The 18,802-nt window shown below is 40.0% G+C and overlaps 1 protein-coding gene across 2 annotated transcripts in view; it reads right to left on the reverse strand.

The window, feature by feature from the left end:
• The window catches only part of SNTG1 (syntrophin gamma 1), a 533,703-nt gene that overhangs the window by 56,740 nt on the left and 458,161 nt on the right, over positions 1 to 18,802 (reverse strand). For both annotated transcript variants that reach the window (XM_043539635.1, XM_043539634.1), the window contains exon 15: positions 4,551 to 4,703. In XM_043539635.1, the coding sequence (XP_043395570.1) occupies positions 4,551 to 4,703 (153 nt within the window). The remainder of the gene's footprint in view (positions 1 to 4,550; positions 4,704 to 18,802) is intronic.

Below are 18,802 nucleotides of genomic sequence, written 5' to 3' on the forward strand. Positions count from 1 at the left end.
TTTTATTTGTTGTTGTGTTTTCAGAAGTGAGAGGCAGTTTTCACTGCAAAAGTATTGTAAACATGCTATGATATTATAAACATTAAATCTTTCCCCCATGGGTCAAATATGGGGGGCGAGGGGTGAGGGGGGGGAGATGATTTTGGCTTTGGCAACATTTCATCCCATTTAAGGAAAAAATGGGTTCACATTTATAAAGTAGCACATTTCACACTCGATCAGATTTATGAATTCCCAAATATTGAAAATCTCTCAGGTTTTGCATGCAAAGCAAAAATTGGTAGCGGCAGAGTTCTATTATTAACTCACTACAACATGTATAAAACAACAACTGCTTTATTTACATTGCTCCAGCTACCTTAAGTAAACATGAACACTACCCTGAGGACTAAAATTTGTCAAAAAGACGATATCTCAGACTGGGAATAACAGTCTGCTCTAACGGAGCTGACCTCCTATTCCAACAGCATAATCAGCAACTCCACCCATATGGAAGATCAGTCTCAATCTATCACTTCAGCCTAAGGTTTCCGCTCATCTTTTTAACTCCTAGAAATCTTGCAGAGGTATCTAAAACACAATTAGCAGAGTAAAAACAAACAAACATAAAAACAGGTAAAATTTATAATGGCCTTTGACCAAATGAGACTTTAAGGTCTTTGGGACAGGGGCCATCTTTTGTTCTGTGTTTGTACAGCAGCGAGCACAATGTGGTCCTGATCCAGGATAATTAGGGCTCACAGGCACTGTGGTAATACAAATAATAATCCTAAGTAATAATTCATTATTATTAAATTGTTGCAGTGAGTTTGGAATATGCACTATAGGATAAAGGTAAACCTAGTTAACTCTATTTATTCTGGGTGTCTTCTCATATTGAATTACTCTGCTATCTTTAATTCAGCTCCTCCTTCATGAACTTGGAGAGAATAAAATGAAGAATACTACCCAGGTACATGGATAATGCCAAAGTTATTACAGGTTTAAGGAAAACCCTTAAAGGTGTACTAAAAACTATAACAAACCATGGAATGATTTCACATTGATTATTGGTTTCCTACACAAAAACGTGAAACCTTGTCAAAAATGTGTCCCAAAAAAACAGCCACAAAATATTTTCTCTCTCAGTCCCAGTGCACTCCCACAGTATGGAATCTTAAACTGGGTCCATGAATAATTCAGGAGCTCAGCTCCAGAAGATGACAGCCCAAAGTACTATGTTCCTCAGACCCTACGCCCTCAGTTCACACTACAGTTCCAAGGAGGTGTTTAAATTATGGAAGGCGTGATGTGCTGTGAGCATATTGTAAGCTATTTCTGAAGCCTGGAGAACCTGAAAACACTTGGGTTATAGGTTCAAGAATCAATTCAGACTTTAAAACTCAACTTTTCAAGCACAGAACTTCCATGGGGGCAAACTTTACAATGTAATCACAAGACAGGCTACACAATAATACTCATCTTCTGGAGTGAACAGCTAACATAAAAACAAGAACAATAGTAAGAAAGTATATAAAGGAAGCCCATAAAGCAAGGAATGCAACATTCAACATAAAATAGTAGGGACTTCAAGAAAGACTGTCAGCCGCATTCAGTTGACTTCAGTTAATTTGAACACTACTATAAATGCTGCAGATGTCTTGGGTTCTTCTCACACTTTAAAAAAAAATGCTATAAGACAACAGGGAAAAGGATTTTTTCCCCCACTATCTATGTGACTTCTGTTTTTTCTTTAAATATCTAATTATACGCATGGATGTTCCTTATTGCTCTATAGAAAACTAATTAACTATAACATACTCTACAATGGCACCTCTACAGTATTATAAATTGCATGACATGTTAATGGCAAAGTGCTATCAGCTTTATTGTTCATTTGTCTTCCTGAAATCTTATTTTTCCCTAAGGGAAGTTTGCTCTTTACTTGTGTGTTAGAAGCTGCAGAAGCTATGAACTTGGGTCCCAGGTCAGCAAGGTACCTATCTGGGACTCATGAGTAGTCCCATTGACTTCAGTGGTATTTCTCACATGCTAGAAGTGTGGCAAGTGCTTAAGTACCTTGCTGAATTGTGGTCTCAACCAGGTTTATTTTTAAATAACTATATTTGTAATAAATTCTATGGACTGTATTCTCTGCTGTTGTAAATTGCCATAGTTCCATTGACTTCTATGGAGATATCTTAATTTATACCAGTAAAGAAATTGTGCCAATAAGTGTGACTATAGTAGAGTCCAGCCTACATTTGGATGATATTTTTAAAATGAAAAATTAACAAAATCCCAAATTTAATTAAAATGTAAAAAATATGGATGGCTCATATGCAGAAATATCTGAAATATACGTGGGTTTGCATTCAAAGTGAATTGTATATGCAAATAAGACACTGAATGCAGTTACCCATTTGCTTGTGATGTGACTTCATAGAGACTTGATTTTAAATATCAATATAATTATTATTTGAGAGTGCCCGTTTATATTTTTCTGATCACCCATCCATGAGACCCCATTTTGATTTTAACCTAGCTCTTTCCTTGTCACAGAATGATGAGACTCATTGGCACTTTGTAGAGGCCAGTCATGCCACTTCTCAACTACCACTGAAAATCTATTATGTGTTTGATGATAAATGTGCAACAAAACTGTGGGAAGAAGGATTAAGTCACAAACTATGGAAAGAAAATTAGAGCAAACTAAAAGTAATTCAGGTAATGGAATTGGCATCTTGCCCATCCCCTTTCCTCCCCTCATTGGGATGTAGAAAGAAGTGTACATACAAAAGATGAAACTGATTCTGTGAATTTTGGCTTTCTGTCAATTTCACAAATGATAAAATATTTTACTGTTGATAGTTCAGTTTCTCACATGTGCTATAGCCAAAATGCAACCTTGGCACATAAAAAAATACTTTCAGCTCAATAAAGACAAGATCACAGTAGGGAGATGTGGGAATAAGGCTGTTAGAAGAGGTATTACTGGGGACACTGGAGCACATTAAATACATTTGAAGTATAAAATCTAAGAGGTAGAGCCAAAAAATCAGAAGTGGAACAGCAGGTACCCCTATAAGAAGAGACAAAATTGAAGTAACTTGAGTGCTGATGGTTATTATAGATGTTTTGTTATATTTTCTTTTGTGGAATGCCCTGTAGTGCAGTTACAAACAGTGCCTCAGGTAATGATATGAGAAGTAAGAGGTATCTTGATGTTTCTGAATTAGGAGATTATTTGTTTTCGTTTTTTTTTTTTTAAATAGTGAAACTGCGTCTACATTTTCCAGCACAGTAATAAAAGTTCAAACTATTCCTTTAAAATGTAACAGAGAGTAACATTTTTAAGTTAAAAATTGGCATTTCTGAGGTTAACGGAAATAGCTATATGCATGAAAAGTGACAGCATATGTAATTCTGCCATATGGGAACCAGTTTTATAAACTAAATGTATTTCATCTCAGCTCTGATGGTTTTGAGATCAGGAGGGTGTTACCATATATAAACATTTAACATTTCGTTTAAACAATAAGCGCCAGATGTTCAAATGAGGGCACAAAAAAGATGTATGCATAGAAACTTGTCTTTGAGCACAAACCAGCATTTACATATACCAAATAGGGGCGGCATCTAACACTTAGATGCACAAATATTCTACTGATATGCAAATATGATTTTTTATGTGTGCAGCTGGAAGACTAATCATGACAACATCTTTGCAGATGTGTCCAAAAAGATATTTTTCTGATTGCTATATCAACATTACAGCTAGGAATGGGTGAATCAGAAAGAACTTGGAACTTCTTTTTATATTTTAACATAAACTATCATGCACTGTTGGTCATCTTAATTTCACGGTAAAATGCTGATTGGGCAACTAATATTACCCAGCTTGCTCTATAATTATAGCTATAGACTAGTCCACTACTAATCTCTACTCTGGTATCATCTACTCCTCACTCTGGCATCTGATAATTAAAAAAAAATGGCAACAAACAAGAAATGTATGGAAAAAACAAAACAAAAGTGTTAGGCTCAGTTTTGCCCTCATATTGGTGCAGCACCTATTAACTGCAATGAGAGTTTAATCCTTGTGAGGTCAGAATTGGGTCCTTTATATCATCTGATTGTACAACAATGTTGTCCAAACAGCTGTGTTACCTCCCCATTGTTTAAAGACTCTCTCTCCTGTTTTCCTTCTGTCCCTATTTTGCCTATTGCCTTTTGTCATTATTTATTGAGTTACCTATCCATGGTAATTAAAGGCAGAAATTTGAGATGGGTAAGGATGTCCTAAGAGCCTTTGATTACAAACTCCATGGGAAAGGTGACAGTATCTTCTTGTACTTAGATCTGAGTAATATAGAGAAATGCTAGATAGACATATAATCAAAACACCAGGAACAACTAGGACACTGTATAGTTACAATAATAATAATGTGAGTAATCCCTAGAGAAGGTTAGATGATTCCATCTCACTTTGGCTTTTTTCTTACTCATTTTCATCCCTGACCATCACTTATTAAGGTTCCAAAACACAGGCATTATGGCAGCTGTCTCACCTGAATTCGTTCAACTTCTAAAAAAGTTGCTGTTTGGAAGGCTTTTTCCCATAGGGTTAGGTCACACTCTAACTCCACGGAAAAGTAGAGGTCCTCTCCAGATTCAGATTGGACACCGAAGCAGTGTTTCCGACGATCCAACAGATCACTGTCCTGATGAAAGCTTGAAGTTATATAATCTGGCATACATCATTTATATTTCTTACTGTAAATATCTATGCCTCAAATCTAACATTATAGTTGAGCATTGCTAACTTTGTACATACTGCATTAGTAGGTGAAAGTTCAGGAATTGCAAAGGAAGGCTTGGGTCTAAATGTTGACATCTGAAGGAATTTGAAACAAGACGTTATGTTGAGAGCTGTGCATTTTAACAACATACTGTACTAGGGTTTACAGAAAACCACAAGCATAACTTTCAACATCTTAACAAGCCATTTCTCATAAAGGCTGGGTGTTTATTTTTAAAGTAATGAAGCGTCTATAAAATATGTCTTCTATTTATCCACAGAAGAGGTCAAGCACAGAGTAAGATGAGATTCTTTAAACTGCCAACCTCACCAATGTACCCCATTGTACCCCACCAATGGAGTGAGAGAATACTTCAGTGTAAATAGTAATTCTGTCCTTGGCCTCTCTACTGAGACCACTAGGAAAGAGTCCATATTTGTTCTAGTTTACTAAATCCGGTATTAAAAGTATACATTGTTACAGCCAGCCAGAAGAGATTTTTGTTCATCCCAATAGTAGAGTTGCTCTTTTTAGAATTGTTTGTCCATAATTTAAGATCCAGTGAGAGGAGATTACATATACTACCAAGAAAGACATTTGATATCAGACTGTAAAAAAATATAGCATTAAATAGTTGACAGGATTTATAATTGAGAAATTTGCAATGAAATCCACCATTAAAAAAATGTATCAATGAACTTTTTAAAAAGCACTTTGAAAAACAGGAACATTGTGGGTTAAAATTCTGGCACAGAGTTCACACAAACACACTTGTGAAAACAAGAAAAGAAGCACCCAGAAGGATCACAGTGCAATAAATTCATTGTCAGAAATGACAGGCAACAAGGTCACCACTTAAACTGAGCACATATGGCATCAGGAATAAAAAGAAATGCCTTTGGCTCTCAAGGTGGGTAAGGTCATATCTTATCTCGGACCAACTTCGGTTGGTGGGAGAGACAAGCTTTTAAGCTTACACAGAGCTCTTCCTCTACCAGCTGAGTTAAAGGGAAGTCTCAGTTAGCTACAGTTCATTAGCATCTGCACGCACTGTAGGCCAGATATTAGAGAGTGACTTAGTATGTGATTCAAAACCTACTGAAGCCACAAGGAGTCTTTCCATTTACATCAGATAGCAATGGATCAGGCACATAATCACAGACATTTGAACCACAATAACACAGGGAGTAGGTACTCAGATACCATGGAAATGTGATGGCAGTTGTGAACTGCATACATTCTTGGAGGCTCAGATCCTCAACTGGTGTAAATCAGCATAGATCTTTAAAAGACAATGGAGTCATGATGACTTACATCAGCCTAGGATCTGGTTCTCTCCATGTGGGAGAGCACAGTGTGAAAATACAATGTACAAAATACAACATTTGTGCATGCACATTTACAAACTATACATAGATCTTCCACATACTCGACTATTTAGGATGTTTCAAACTTCTCACAAAATAACAATTGCCTGAATTGACGTATTTATGTAGGACTTCTTGTAAGATTGATTATCTACACAAACTATCATGGTAATATATGGTTAGAGCCTGAGAACTGAACACAACATTTGAAAAAAGATCAATTATTACTTTGGGACAGAATCACCCGTTCCTTTGCTTTTGCACCATTCAGGCAGTGTAAAAAGTGTGAAGCCCACCAGTCACTCCCTTTGTGGGATGTCCCCTGGCATAGAGGGTCCCCCAAAAGGGTGTAGAGCTGACATAGCTGGCTTCCTCTAGTCTCTGGTACAGGGGGTGTATTGAGGGTGAGGGAAGGGGATTGGATGCAATGCTCGGCACTCTGGCTATCCCCAACTGCCGCCTGATCCTTCAGGGACCACAGCCAACAGAGACAAGTTAGGGCAGCACCCTATAGTGTTCTAGCCTGCACTGGGGCTGATGGAGAGAATCTGTTTGTTGGTCCTCAGTGTCTCTTTTTCTGCTGTACTGTGTTGCTCTAGATGGCTGAGGGAGGGAGGGAAGGATGTTATCCTTAGCCAGGCCCACAGAGCCAGTTGAACTATCCTGCTGACTCTGGGGCTCTCACTGATGGGTAGGTAAGCAGGCAATGGGAGCTGCCTGAACTACTTCCCTCCTTTTCCTTTGATGGAACAGTCAGACACCAGGCAAGATGCACAAGAGCTGAACCAGGGAAGGGACAGCAGCTGCTCAAGACCGCCCTAAGCTCACACTAGAACTGCTCCTAGAACTGCAGGGAAGTAGTGGGAGACAACTGGCGAGGTGACAACCCCTATGCTTCTCCCCATAGTGAAAACAGTCCAATTTAAAAATGTGTAGAGCACCACTTAGCAATCTCATTTTTCAATAATAATCAAATACAAATTTTCTTAGCAGCCACCTTAAAGGCCAGAAGTCAGAGCCCAAGGGCCATAAGTGTCCCCCAGTCCTCAGGTTGGACACCCCTGGGTGAGAAGGGCAAAGCATAATACTTTTATATTTGGATGGTAGCAAAGAACCAAAAATAAACATTATCCCAAAATGTGCACATACCACTAACAACTTAGAAGGTACCCGGAATTGAATCACCATCATATTTAGAACACTGATAAATAAGGCTGATTTGGTCACAGGTATTTTTAGTAAAAGTCACGGACAGGTCACGGGCAACAAACAAAAATTCACGGAGTCCGTGACCTGTCCGTGACTTTTACTAAAGATAACCATACAAGCTGCGTGGCAGAGGTGCACAGCCCTGGCTGCAGCCCCCCGCTGTGTGGCAGGAGTGCACGGCCCCAGCTGCGGCCCCTGCCGCAAGCCCTGCGGTTGGAGCTGCCCCCTTCATGGGGCAGGAGCACACGGCCCCGGCTGCGCCCCCCATCGTGGAGCTATGTGGGGAGCATAGCCACAGTTCCAGCCCCAGCCATGGCTCCAGCCCTGGCTTCAGCTGCGGACAGCTGAAGCTGAAGAAGTCACAGAGGTCCGGTAAAGTCATGGAATCCGTGACTACTGTGACCTCTGTGACTAAATCGTAGTCTTACCAATAAATAATAACATATTGCTTATTGAAAACACTCTTGTAACTCTTGTCCAATGAAGTACCCTGTGCTAATGCTAAAGCTTCTGGGTGTTTCTGGCATGTCTCACACAGCACTATGAAGTCTATAGAAAACAGATAATAATGGCTCTATATTCATATTTGGTAAGCAATTGAAGATGACTTATGAGGACTGTCGACCACATACATCCTGAATTTGGCATTCACCCTCAAAGCTACAGTTACATTGCTGCAGGTTTTTATCCCAATGAGTGTCCATTTGCCATAGCAACACACGACTCTCAGCCAATATGAACTCAAGCACCGGAAATGATGCAATCGCCATCAGTAAGGGGCTGATGCGTAAAAGTGCTAGCCACCCATTTAGCACAGTCTGCAACTCCTGTCCCAGGGCTCAAGCAATGATTTAATTTCAGATTTTAAACTGGTTATGACTTTGAATGTGTGGTGGTCATTATCAATGTCAGTAATACCGCTGCACGTTCAGTCATAAGTTTATCTGAAAGTGTATTAGTGTTAGAGGTTCACACCACATATTGTACCAGGGCAGCAACCACGGCAGGGCGAGTGGGGCAGCCACCCAGGGCGCAAAGCCGGGGGAGGGAGGCAGAAAAATGGCATGGATGAAAAAAGAAACGGTAGGAGGCAGAGCCCTGCAGTGGAACAGGGATCCACCGGTCCCATACCTGCCACCCTTACTTTTGCGCTGCTGCGGGGGGTGGCACTACCATGCCACCCTTACTTCTACGCTGCTTCTCATGGCAGTGCTGCCTTCAGAACTGGGTGGATGGAGAGTGGTGATTGCTGGCCGGGCAGCCAGCTCTGAAGGCAGCGCTGCTGCCGACAGCAGTGCAGAAGTAAGAATGGCATGGTATGGTAATGGGACCCGTGGGACCCCCCTACCATTTTATTGGTCCATCCTATTTTTACACCCCCTACTCCCCCAGCTTTGCACCATGGGTGGCTGCCCCGCTCACCCAACCCTGGTAATGGCCCTGATGGATACAACTGTGTTGAGAATTTTAAGAAAAAACATATTTCAGAGCAAAAAAGAGAGATTTTCAAAACTTTCATAACTGACATGACAAGCACAGATGTGCCAGGGCTATGAAGTTCCAAGCCTAGCAGTGCCGGGACTGAGCCCAGGCAAGCTCCCCCACAAATTAAGCACTGAATAGCATACACAGGGACAGGAGAGTAGTGCCTGTCTTCACAAGGTTGGATTTAACTCATCAGGGTTTCATGGCCACACTCAGATAAGTCAATGGATCTGTTCAGCAAGGGGCATGACAAAATAAACATGTAAATATGCAGTTTTCCAAAGAGTGAGCCTCACCATGCTAACAAGACTCTGAGCTATACCTATTCCTTTGGCCATTTCTTCCGCTAGGCAAAAGTTATCAGGTAGCTGAGCAGCACTCCTCAATGCAGGATTGAGTTCCCTTACACTCCCTGCCCTTTTTATTACTTTTTCACCTGTGCATAGGTGTGCAACACTCCAGACCTGTACCTATGTATCTAATTGTACTTTCTGTTAAATAATGGATAAGCAGGTCAATGGACTGACCAATGTGTGTATAAATTTTTTTAACAAAAGTGCTATGTGCTTGTCCCATGTAAGATATTAGTTCAGGGTAGTATGCCCTCCCCCAGAAAGCATGAGAAATTCTCTAAAGGATGCTGTAAATATGAGATAACAATGTCCGGAGTCTTGTACACTGAGCTGGACTAAGAAGCCATCCTTATTAACTAACTTTTCATCTCATGGAAGTTGTTTTGTTGATAAGATGTTTCACTTCAGTACAACTATAATGCATTCAGACACTCGCTTAGTGATTATCATAATCTTGTTCTTTTATTATCACTTATTAGTCTGTGGCGGCCTTTATTGAACTTTGTGATGACTTCATATGTGCTGTATGAGACTAATAATGATTTAATTGTAGTATTTGCCTGGGAGCACAATTAAAAACAAATTCTCTGGGAAAGAATTGTCACAAGAAGGGAAAGTTGTACCAGTCTCCTGACTCTCCACTCCAAAAAGGTCATTTTATCTACCCATTTATTTATTTATAACAGAAAGTCCAAAGAAACAGCCTTGCAGCAGAACTGACTGTCAGGAAGGTCTTTGACTCATGTCCACATGCTGTGTAATCCAGCATCCCTGCTGTCAGGAAGGGTGACTCCTGTTTGCCCAATTAATAATGATGTACCTATTAAGTAAGAGCAATAAATTTCTCCCAGGGAAACTAGCATGGTTCATTAACTTTAAAAGAGCAAGTTAAAGTGGAATACTTCACAATGCCATTGGTTAGTGGCATTATCTTCATATCTCTCCAGAAAGTCTATTTTCTTTAAAAACTCCATGCTCTCCAGATAAACACTGTTCCTTTTTTGAAATACTCCCTACCTTTTATTTTACTGAAAATGTAGCTGGTAAACACTAGTAAGTAATCTCTTCTTTGGGCCAGTCGTCCAATATGTGAATGCCCTGAGCTTCCACTACAGTCGGTGGGAGCTGAAGGTGTTCAGAACCTAACAATACCTACTCAGCAACAGCTTCCAAGACTGGGTGACCAAAGTATGCCTAACTCACATGGAGCATATTGGGCTAGACGGAATCCCTTCCTCATGCTGGTGAGCCATTTTTGCAGTCCCACTGATGGCAACACTCACCAGCATGAGGAAGGGGTTCACAGTCTGTCCCAATGAGAGTTATTGGGCAAAACAGACTCTTTGGTATCAGGTGACTTTAATTTCATTTTTTAAAATAGATATTCAGTTCAGCTACCACCTTCACATTAATGGAAATGATTTTATTATATCAAATTTTATACTACGTAGATGGGAAAAAGTTGATAAGTTCCTCTGCTGACTGGTGAAGCCAGCTCAATGACCTCTTTGCATCACAGTAGAAATGCAAAAGGGGCTTACCAGACACAGTAATTGGGCCCAATACTTGTCTAGGTTCTTTAAAGATAAAAAGCACTATACAAATGTAAGCATTAATTCTAGAGCACATTAGGTGTAAAGAGAAGTTAAAAAAAACCATTTAGCAGGCATTTTCCACCTCCAGTCATCATTTATTTAGTCACTGAATATTAATTAGTTCTTCACACTCTGTGCCCTGGTTTACTATTATTTTAGATATTAATCTTCCCTCACATTTAGCTGCTGGGTATATCTGCATGAATAGAGAACTCCATTTTCTAAGTGGTTCACATGCTCCCTTTTGTATTCCTCTTTTTAAGAACAATCTCCTTGGCATCACAATTAGTTGCTATGGAGATGATTTTGATAGCACTTACAAGCAGCAAGAGCAGATTCACTTCAGAGTAACAAAGATATTGTTTCATGAAACATTCTTATTAATAAATAATAGGGAAGAGAAGGCATAACATAATGAATGTGTGTACACGTACACACACACACACACACACACACATATATGCACCCAGGATCTGCTGCCTGTACAGATACTTTTCTCAGATTTCTGTTTGGTGAAAATAGCCCCTGGTATTTATTTGCTGAGAAACATGCTGAAGTGTGTGTGCGTGCTTGTGTGTGTTTGTATACGCTGAGATTATATAATTCTTCTAACATTGCAAAGAAGCACTCGTGGCGGTTTTCACCAAATGGAAATCTGAGAAAAGCCTTGGTACAGATGATTGGTGCAGTGAGATGCAACATGCTGAACATTATCTCGGAGGTGCTGAGCTCCCAATGAAGGGCAGCATGCTGCAGGATCAGGCCCTTGAATATTACATATTAGTATAGGTGGAGAAAGTAGTGACATCCAATGTTAAGGTTGCCTGACGCTTTCCTTTATAAGACCCTATTTTCAGTTGCTTATAACTTTGCCAGTCTTTAACTGTTTGAGCTGATATTTTCCATGAAAGGTATCTGCTTCAGGCTGGAATATTCTTATTAAGTGTCAGCTAAAACAGTTTATCCAATTCTGAGAACGAGGTTACAAAAAACTATGTTGTTTTGCCCATACTAAAGAACTTTGTACAACTGTGTTGTTGACAAGCTCTTGTTTCCATGCTTTGCAGCATGAACTTCAAATTCAGAGATGGTGGGTGGTGACGGTGGCACTGATGTCAGGGATGTGCCTTTTTCCATACCCATTAAAATCTGTCATAATTTGTCACGTTAATTGCTTTTTCAAAATGAAAAGGAGTACTTGTGGCACCTTAGAGACTAACGAACTTATTTGAGCATAAGCTTTCGTGAGCTACAGTTCACTTCATCGGATGCATACATATTCAAAATGGTAGTTCACACACGATCAGTAGAGACTTGACAGCTAAATTCTCCAGAGAGTGCACACTGAGCATGCTCTATCCCCATAGGGCAACTGAGTTTGCTCCATCGCAGGGTTGCAGTTGACAAGCAGAACTTTCCCTGCCATTACTCCTCCTGCCTTCTGGGGGCTGCTGTATAGCCAGGTACTGAGAATGAGGAGAATGTTTCTCCTGTTATCTCAGTGATCTCCCTGATGAACCCCAGATAACATGGAAAGAAGGATGAGGCAATCTGTCTTGAATGCAAAGTGCTGGGGAATGGGGTTGGAGGTGAAGAGATGCAGGGCATGTGTTGGGGAATAGAAGCAAGAGTTCAGGGTACATGGGAGTTAGCAGCAGGAGCCAGAAGGTTGGAGTAGGGATAGGGGCAGGAAGAGAAGGGGACAAATGACTGTGTGGGTCTGTCAGGGGGAATATAGGAGGGAGTAGAGGGAAAGGGGAGGATAGGAGAAAACTAGGGTTAAGGCAGGAACTATGGAGAAAGGAAACATGGCAGACTAAGTAGCGGGAGCCCAGGGAAGTGACACAAGAGTCCATGGGGATAGCAGCAGGGGAAGGGACAAAAACAGGAGCTGAGGAGGTGGGGAGAAGAGAGGCTGAGGCAGGCAGGAGCAGAAGTGAAGAGAACATTGCCCTACAGAACATGAAAATTAACTAAAGTAAACAAGGCTTTGGTCTCTGTTACTGGAGCTATCAATTAATACAGCCTCCTAGGGTTGGATCCTTAGCTTGTCTACATTGCTCTGGCAGCATAAAAACAGACTAAAGGCAGCTGAAGTGCCTAGCTGAGAATTTTCTTTGCATCAGGGACTCTTTCAAATGTACACAACTTGTATAGCCAGCTCTTCATCCTTGCTTTTTCATCCCTCGGCATCAGAGCTGTGGCCAATGATTCCTCCCTGCCTGAATATCCCTTTGGCAGTATTCATAGGTGGTAGTATTTTAAGCAGCCTTGAAGCTGTTTAAAGTTATTTCTTGAGACCAAATTGGTCCACAGCAAGCTATGCTGATTGTCAAATAGTATGCGAAGAATCCAGTCTTATATCTATAGATTATATCTATCTGTCATGTATTTTTGTTTGCACTGGTGTGTCATGTTAGGTAAATGCACAGCTGTGTCCTGTATTTCTCCCTTTTTCTCATCATATCTATTTATATAATAAAAATATACTGAAGGAGTAAAATGAGTTATTTTTACCACCAAGAGTAATTATTCTATGCTGAAAAAATTAAGGTCAGAGGCTGCTGTTCTAACTAGGAGTTTAATTTGAGTAAAGAATGCATCATTAGAGCACTCAAGATAAAAATGAAAAGAATCACATTTAGTGAGTCATGCACACAGGGATAGTTGGGAAGTGAGAGTTTGAAATATGACATGAGCCTTCTGTGCCTTCAGGTTGGAGCTGATTAGGAAGATAGTAAGGAAATAACTGCACTGATATGAATAATACTGTGCATAAACTCCAGCTGTTCACCATCCTGACACCTTGCCTGTGTGGACATAATCGTCCTCTATTTCATTTCAGAGCTAATTTGCCATCAGACTACAACTACTGTTCCATGCCAAATAAAATAGCATTTTTACTGTAGGTCTCAAAAAATCTGTGATTTGACACCCAGGAACTAGAGAGGAGGTGATCAGACTACGAAGGGATTTACTCTTGATTGAAAGTGAAGACTTCTATGGTGGTAAAAATTAACTTTAGGAAATAAAGGCAATTTTGACTGTCCTGGATATAATATTTTAATCTAATTTGCATAACCTGCCTAAAAGATTATACCACACTGGATTAAAAATTTTAAAAAATGGTCTACATAACAAAATGTTTAATTATGTAGTGCCTTTTATCTCAGAACCTCAAAGCATATTATATTTACACAGGCTAATATTTACAACACATTCCCTAAGGGCACCCACCATTTTAGCTGGATCCACATTGTAGGTCTGGGCTGAAAATATGGGCCTACCTCTATAGTGGTGCTGTAGCAACTCCTATCTTGGTCTAAGGCAGGGATCGGAGACCTTTGGCACACAGCCTGCCAGGGTAAGCCCTCTGGCGGGGCGGGACAGTTTGTTTACCTGCTGTGGCCGCAGGTTCGGCCGATCGCAGCTCCCACTGGCCACGGTTCACCGCTCCAGGACAATGGGGGCTGCGGGAAGCGGCAGACTGCACATCCTTTGGTCTACACTGCTTCCTGCAGCCACCATTGGCCTGGGACGGCGAACCACGGCCAGTGGGAGCTGCGATCGGCTGAACCTGCAGACGCGGCAGGTAAACAAACTGTTCCGTCCCTCCAGGGGGCTTATCCTAGTGGGCCGCGTGCCAAAGGTTGCTGATCCCTGGTCTAAGGGTTTCTCTTGGTCAATCCTGCTGCGTGTAAAGAAAGCCAGAATTGGCTGGTAGTTGGCAGAGCACTACACAGAAAAGACAGAGTCTGTTAAAACAAGTTTCTTCTTGCTTCCATCATTGAAAACATCCCATCCTACCTACTTCCATTTTTTGTCTTTCTCAGATTTTGAGACACTCTAAATGCTGCATCTTTATCTTGGACAAAACCACAAGTGCAAGGCAAACCTGCCTCAGTGTAGCAGTTGGGAAAGTCTAGACCTATGTTTGGGAAAATAATATTCACACATTTTAACACCAGAAGCAAACAGTAGATCATCTAGTCTGACTTCCTATATAGTACAGGTCATAGAATTTAATCCAGTCACTCCTATATTGGGTCCAATAACTTGTGTTTGAGTAAACCATATTTTCCAGAAAGGCATCTGGTCTTAATCTGAAGACTTCAAGAGATGGAGAATCCAGTTAATCCCTTTTGAAAATGTGTATCTTATTTCTAATTGGAATCAGTCTTGCTTTTACTTCCAGCTATTGTTTCCCATTATGCTTTTCACTAAACAGCCCTTTGGTACCTGGTATTTTCTTCATAAGGTATATATATATCATAATCAAGACACTTCTAGATCTTCTTTTTGATAAACTAAGCAGATTGAACAGTTACGTCTTTCACTGTATGGCTTTTTTTCCCCAGCCCTTGAATAATTTTTGGAGCCGCATATATTTATATTGACTTAATATCCTTTTAATGGGGCTCAATATTACTCTTCTACATATTTCATAATGAACAACTCATTCTAATTTGTTTGGAATTTGTTTGATAAATGATGCAGTTTGGACCTACAATACAACATCTGTATTACATGGTAAAGTCTAATATGCCAAATTGAAATTCTTTAATATGAATAGTCTTTATAAAGTAATGCAGATTTTTCAGGGTATTTAGAAGACTTAGCACAGAGTTCATATTTATTTTGATGTATATTATTGCCTTGATGAAATATTCACATCAGCTTTGGAAATAATTATTTTATTCTAAAAACTTGAAATTAGAATTAATGGGCCACATATTTTAATTGAAGTCAATGGAAGCTGCATTTAATAGTCGTCTAACTTAATTAGGTATATTTTCTACACAGAAAAAAGAGGATTATAATAACTACATACCTCTTGGTATTATAAGGATTAGTTAGTTGAAGTTTATATAGTACTTTGAATATATTATTCAATATTCTCCTCTAATATTAAGTATTGTAATAGTGGTGTATATTTTGTAGGATCGGGTAGTTCATCCTCTACCACTTATACCACTCTATATGTTTGTATGTGATAAGGAAGAAACTAAACTTTCCCACATGAGGAAAATCAATGTCCTGGCCTAAAAGAGAAACTTGTGGTGGATGTCTCTAATCACAACCAGTTTGCTGCTGCCTCATTAGAGCTGTAGTCAGAGTTGGGAAAAATGAGGGGAGAACTAAAGATGACCTGGGACAAGTCTGAAACAGGTTCTCCCATTGTGTCATTGGTATGCCTTGGAATTATAGGAGGGATATTTAGTGGAGAAAGTTGCCAGCATATATCAGGAGAAAAATGCTAGTATAGCACTCAAAGTTAAAAATTATGTATATGCCGGTGACTGAAGTTTTTTAGCCTAACATACTAAAAACATTTTTAAGGGACAACTCATTCTAAGAGAGACTTAGCTAGGTAAGTCTGATATGATCACTAAGATGTTGAATTGCCTGCTATAAAAATATCAGTCAAATAAGTTAAAGTGGGAGGCTTTAAATGTGCCTTTCCAAATACATGATTTTGGTAATACTGGCAAATAAATAAATCCTCAGCACTGGGGAGGAAAGACTGTCAAATTACTATCCAAATGAATAAGGTTGGATTTTTGTCACAGCTGTCATGAGAGTCAAGACATTTACAGATTTTCAAAAGTTATTCATTGCTTTTGAGATTTTGGGACTTTTGTGTGCAAATGAGTGGGAGGATGGATTTTACTTACAGCAAAACAAAATTCCTTAGGACTGCAAAGCTGCACCCTGAGCTCCATGGGTAATAGAAAACATGAGTTCAGAAACAACTGGTAGAGACGCAAGGAATCAAAGCACTGGGCTCTAGCAGCTCTAATTCCCAAAGCATAAAAGTTGTCCCATCCCTGAGATAAACGGAACATTTTCTATAATTTGGAAAGCCAGTGTGAATAAAAGACAATTTGGCAACTCCAAAATACATCTGACATTTTAGCATATATATTCCATGATTTTCTCTCAGAAAACCTACAAGACAAATCTCCATTCCTTATCGATGTACAATTTGCTAGGTGCATCAAGATTCCTGTTGGAAGAGTACTTAATAATCCTCCATCTCTATTGAGCAAAGCACCATGCATGTTCTTAACAGGAATGAACTTAAGCTTGTGCTTCAAGTTAAGCATGAGCAAGTGCTTTTAACGAATCATGGTTTAAAAGATTTTTGTTGTGCCTCCTCTGAAGAATAAAATAACCTGATTCAGATTCAACCTATTTGATAAATGATTTGTTCTCCTACGACAACTCCTGAGTGGGACACAGTTCATGAAAAAATAAGGTTTACATATTTGTGTACATCAGTGGTATTTATAGTTCTGCAGTACTTCCCTTTGTGGTGTTACAATTGCTTTATAAACATAATTTGATTAAATCTCTCAACATTGCTGTAAGATTGGTTAAAATAGGCATAGTGCCACCTATGAGAAATCTGAAGGTCAAAGACATTAAATGGCCTGGAGAAAATAATAAAACAAGTCTGTGACAGTTAGGGAACATTTTCCTAAAAATTGTCACGACTTTCAAAAACCATAGAATGTATTTAGAAAAATATGGTTGGTTTAAATATTTAGAGTGGCTATAAACATAATATTAACAACAGAGAAGGAACACAAGACAGATCAGGCAAAGACAAGGTTAAAGAACATTCAGATAAATTAAATGTATTAAAGTCAGCAGGGTCTAATGAAATTTGCCCTAGGGTACTTAGGGAACTAGCTGAAACAATCTCAGAAGCATTAGCAATTATTTTCAGGAACTCATTGAGGATAACCTAATTTCCTTCTTTTATAGGGTTACCAGCCTAGTGGATAGGAGGAAGTAGTAGACATAGAATCACAGAATCATAGAATTGTAGGAGTGGAAGGGACCTTGACAGGTCATCTAGTCTACTTCCCTGCACTTATGGCAGGACTAAGTATTATCTAGACCAGTGGTTCCCAAATTTGTTCGGCCGCTTGTGCAGGGAAAGCCCCTGGTGGGCCGGGCCGGTTTGTTTACCTGCTGCGTCCGCAGGTTTGGCTGATCGCGGTTCCCAGTGGCCATGGTTTGCTGCTTCAGGCCAATGGGAGCTGCTGTACATCCCTCGGCCCGCGCCACTTCCAGCAGCTCCCATTGGCGTGGAGCAGCGAACCGCGGCCACTGGGAACCACGATCGGCCGAACCTGCGGATGCGGCAGGTAAACAAACTGGCCCGGCCCGCCAGGGGCTTTCCCTGCACAAGCGGCGGAACAAGTTTGGGAACCACTGATCTAGACCATCCCTGACAGGTGTTTGTCTAACCTGCTCTTAAAGACCTCCAATGATGGATATTCCACAACCTTCCTAGGCAATTTATTCCAGTGCTTAACTACCCTGTCAGTTAGGAAGTTTTTCCTAATGTCCAACCTAAACCACTCTTGCTGCAATTTAAGCCCATTGCTTCTTGTCCTATCCTCAGATATTGAGAACAATTTTTCCCTCTTCCTTGTAACAACCTTTTATGTACTTAAAAACTGTTATCATGTCCCCTCTCAGTCTTTTCTTCTCCAGACTAAACAAGCCCATTTTTTTTTAATCTTCCCTGATAGGTCATGTTTTCTAGACCTTTAATCATTTTTGTTGCTCTTCTCTGGACTTTCTCCAATTTGCCCACCTTTTTCCTGAAATGTGGCACCCAGAACTGGAAAAAATACTCCAGTTGAGGCCTACTCAGCATGGAGTACAGTGGAAGAATTACTTCTCATGTCTTGCTTACAACATTCCTGCTAATACATCTCAGAATGATGTTTGCTTTTTTTGGCAACAGTGTTACACTGTTGACTCATATTTAACTTGTGATCCAGTATGACCCACAGCTCCCTTTCTGCAGTACTGCTTCCTACGTAGTCATTTCCCATTTTGTATATGTTCAACTGATTGTTCTTTCTTAAGTGGAGTACTTTGCATTTGTCCTTATTGAATTTCATCCTGTTTTCTTCAGACCATTTCTCCAGTTTGTCCAGATCATTTTGAATTTTGATCCTATCCTTCAAAGCACTTGCAACCCTCTGTAG

The sequence above is a fragment of the Chelonia mydas genome, chromosome 2 (genome assembly GCF_015237465.2).
Source record: "Chelonia mydas isolate rCheMyd1 chromosome 2, rCheMyd1.pri.v2, whole genome shotgun sequence".
In the NCBI taxonomy this organism is placed as follows: Eukaryota; Metazoa; Chordata; order Testudines; family Cheloniidae; genus Chelonia; species Chelonia mydas.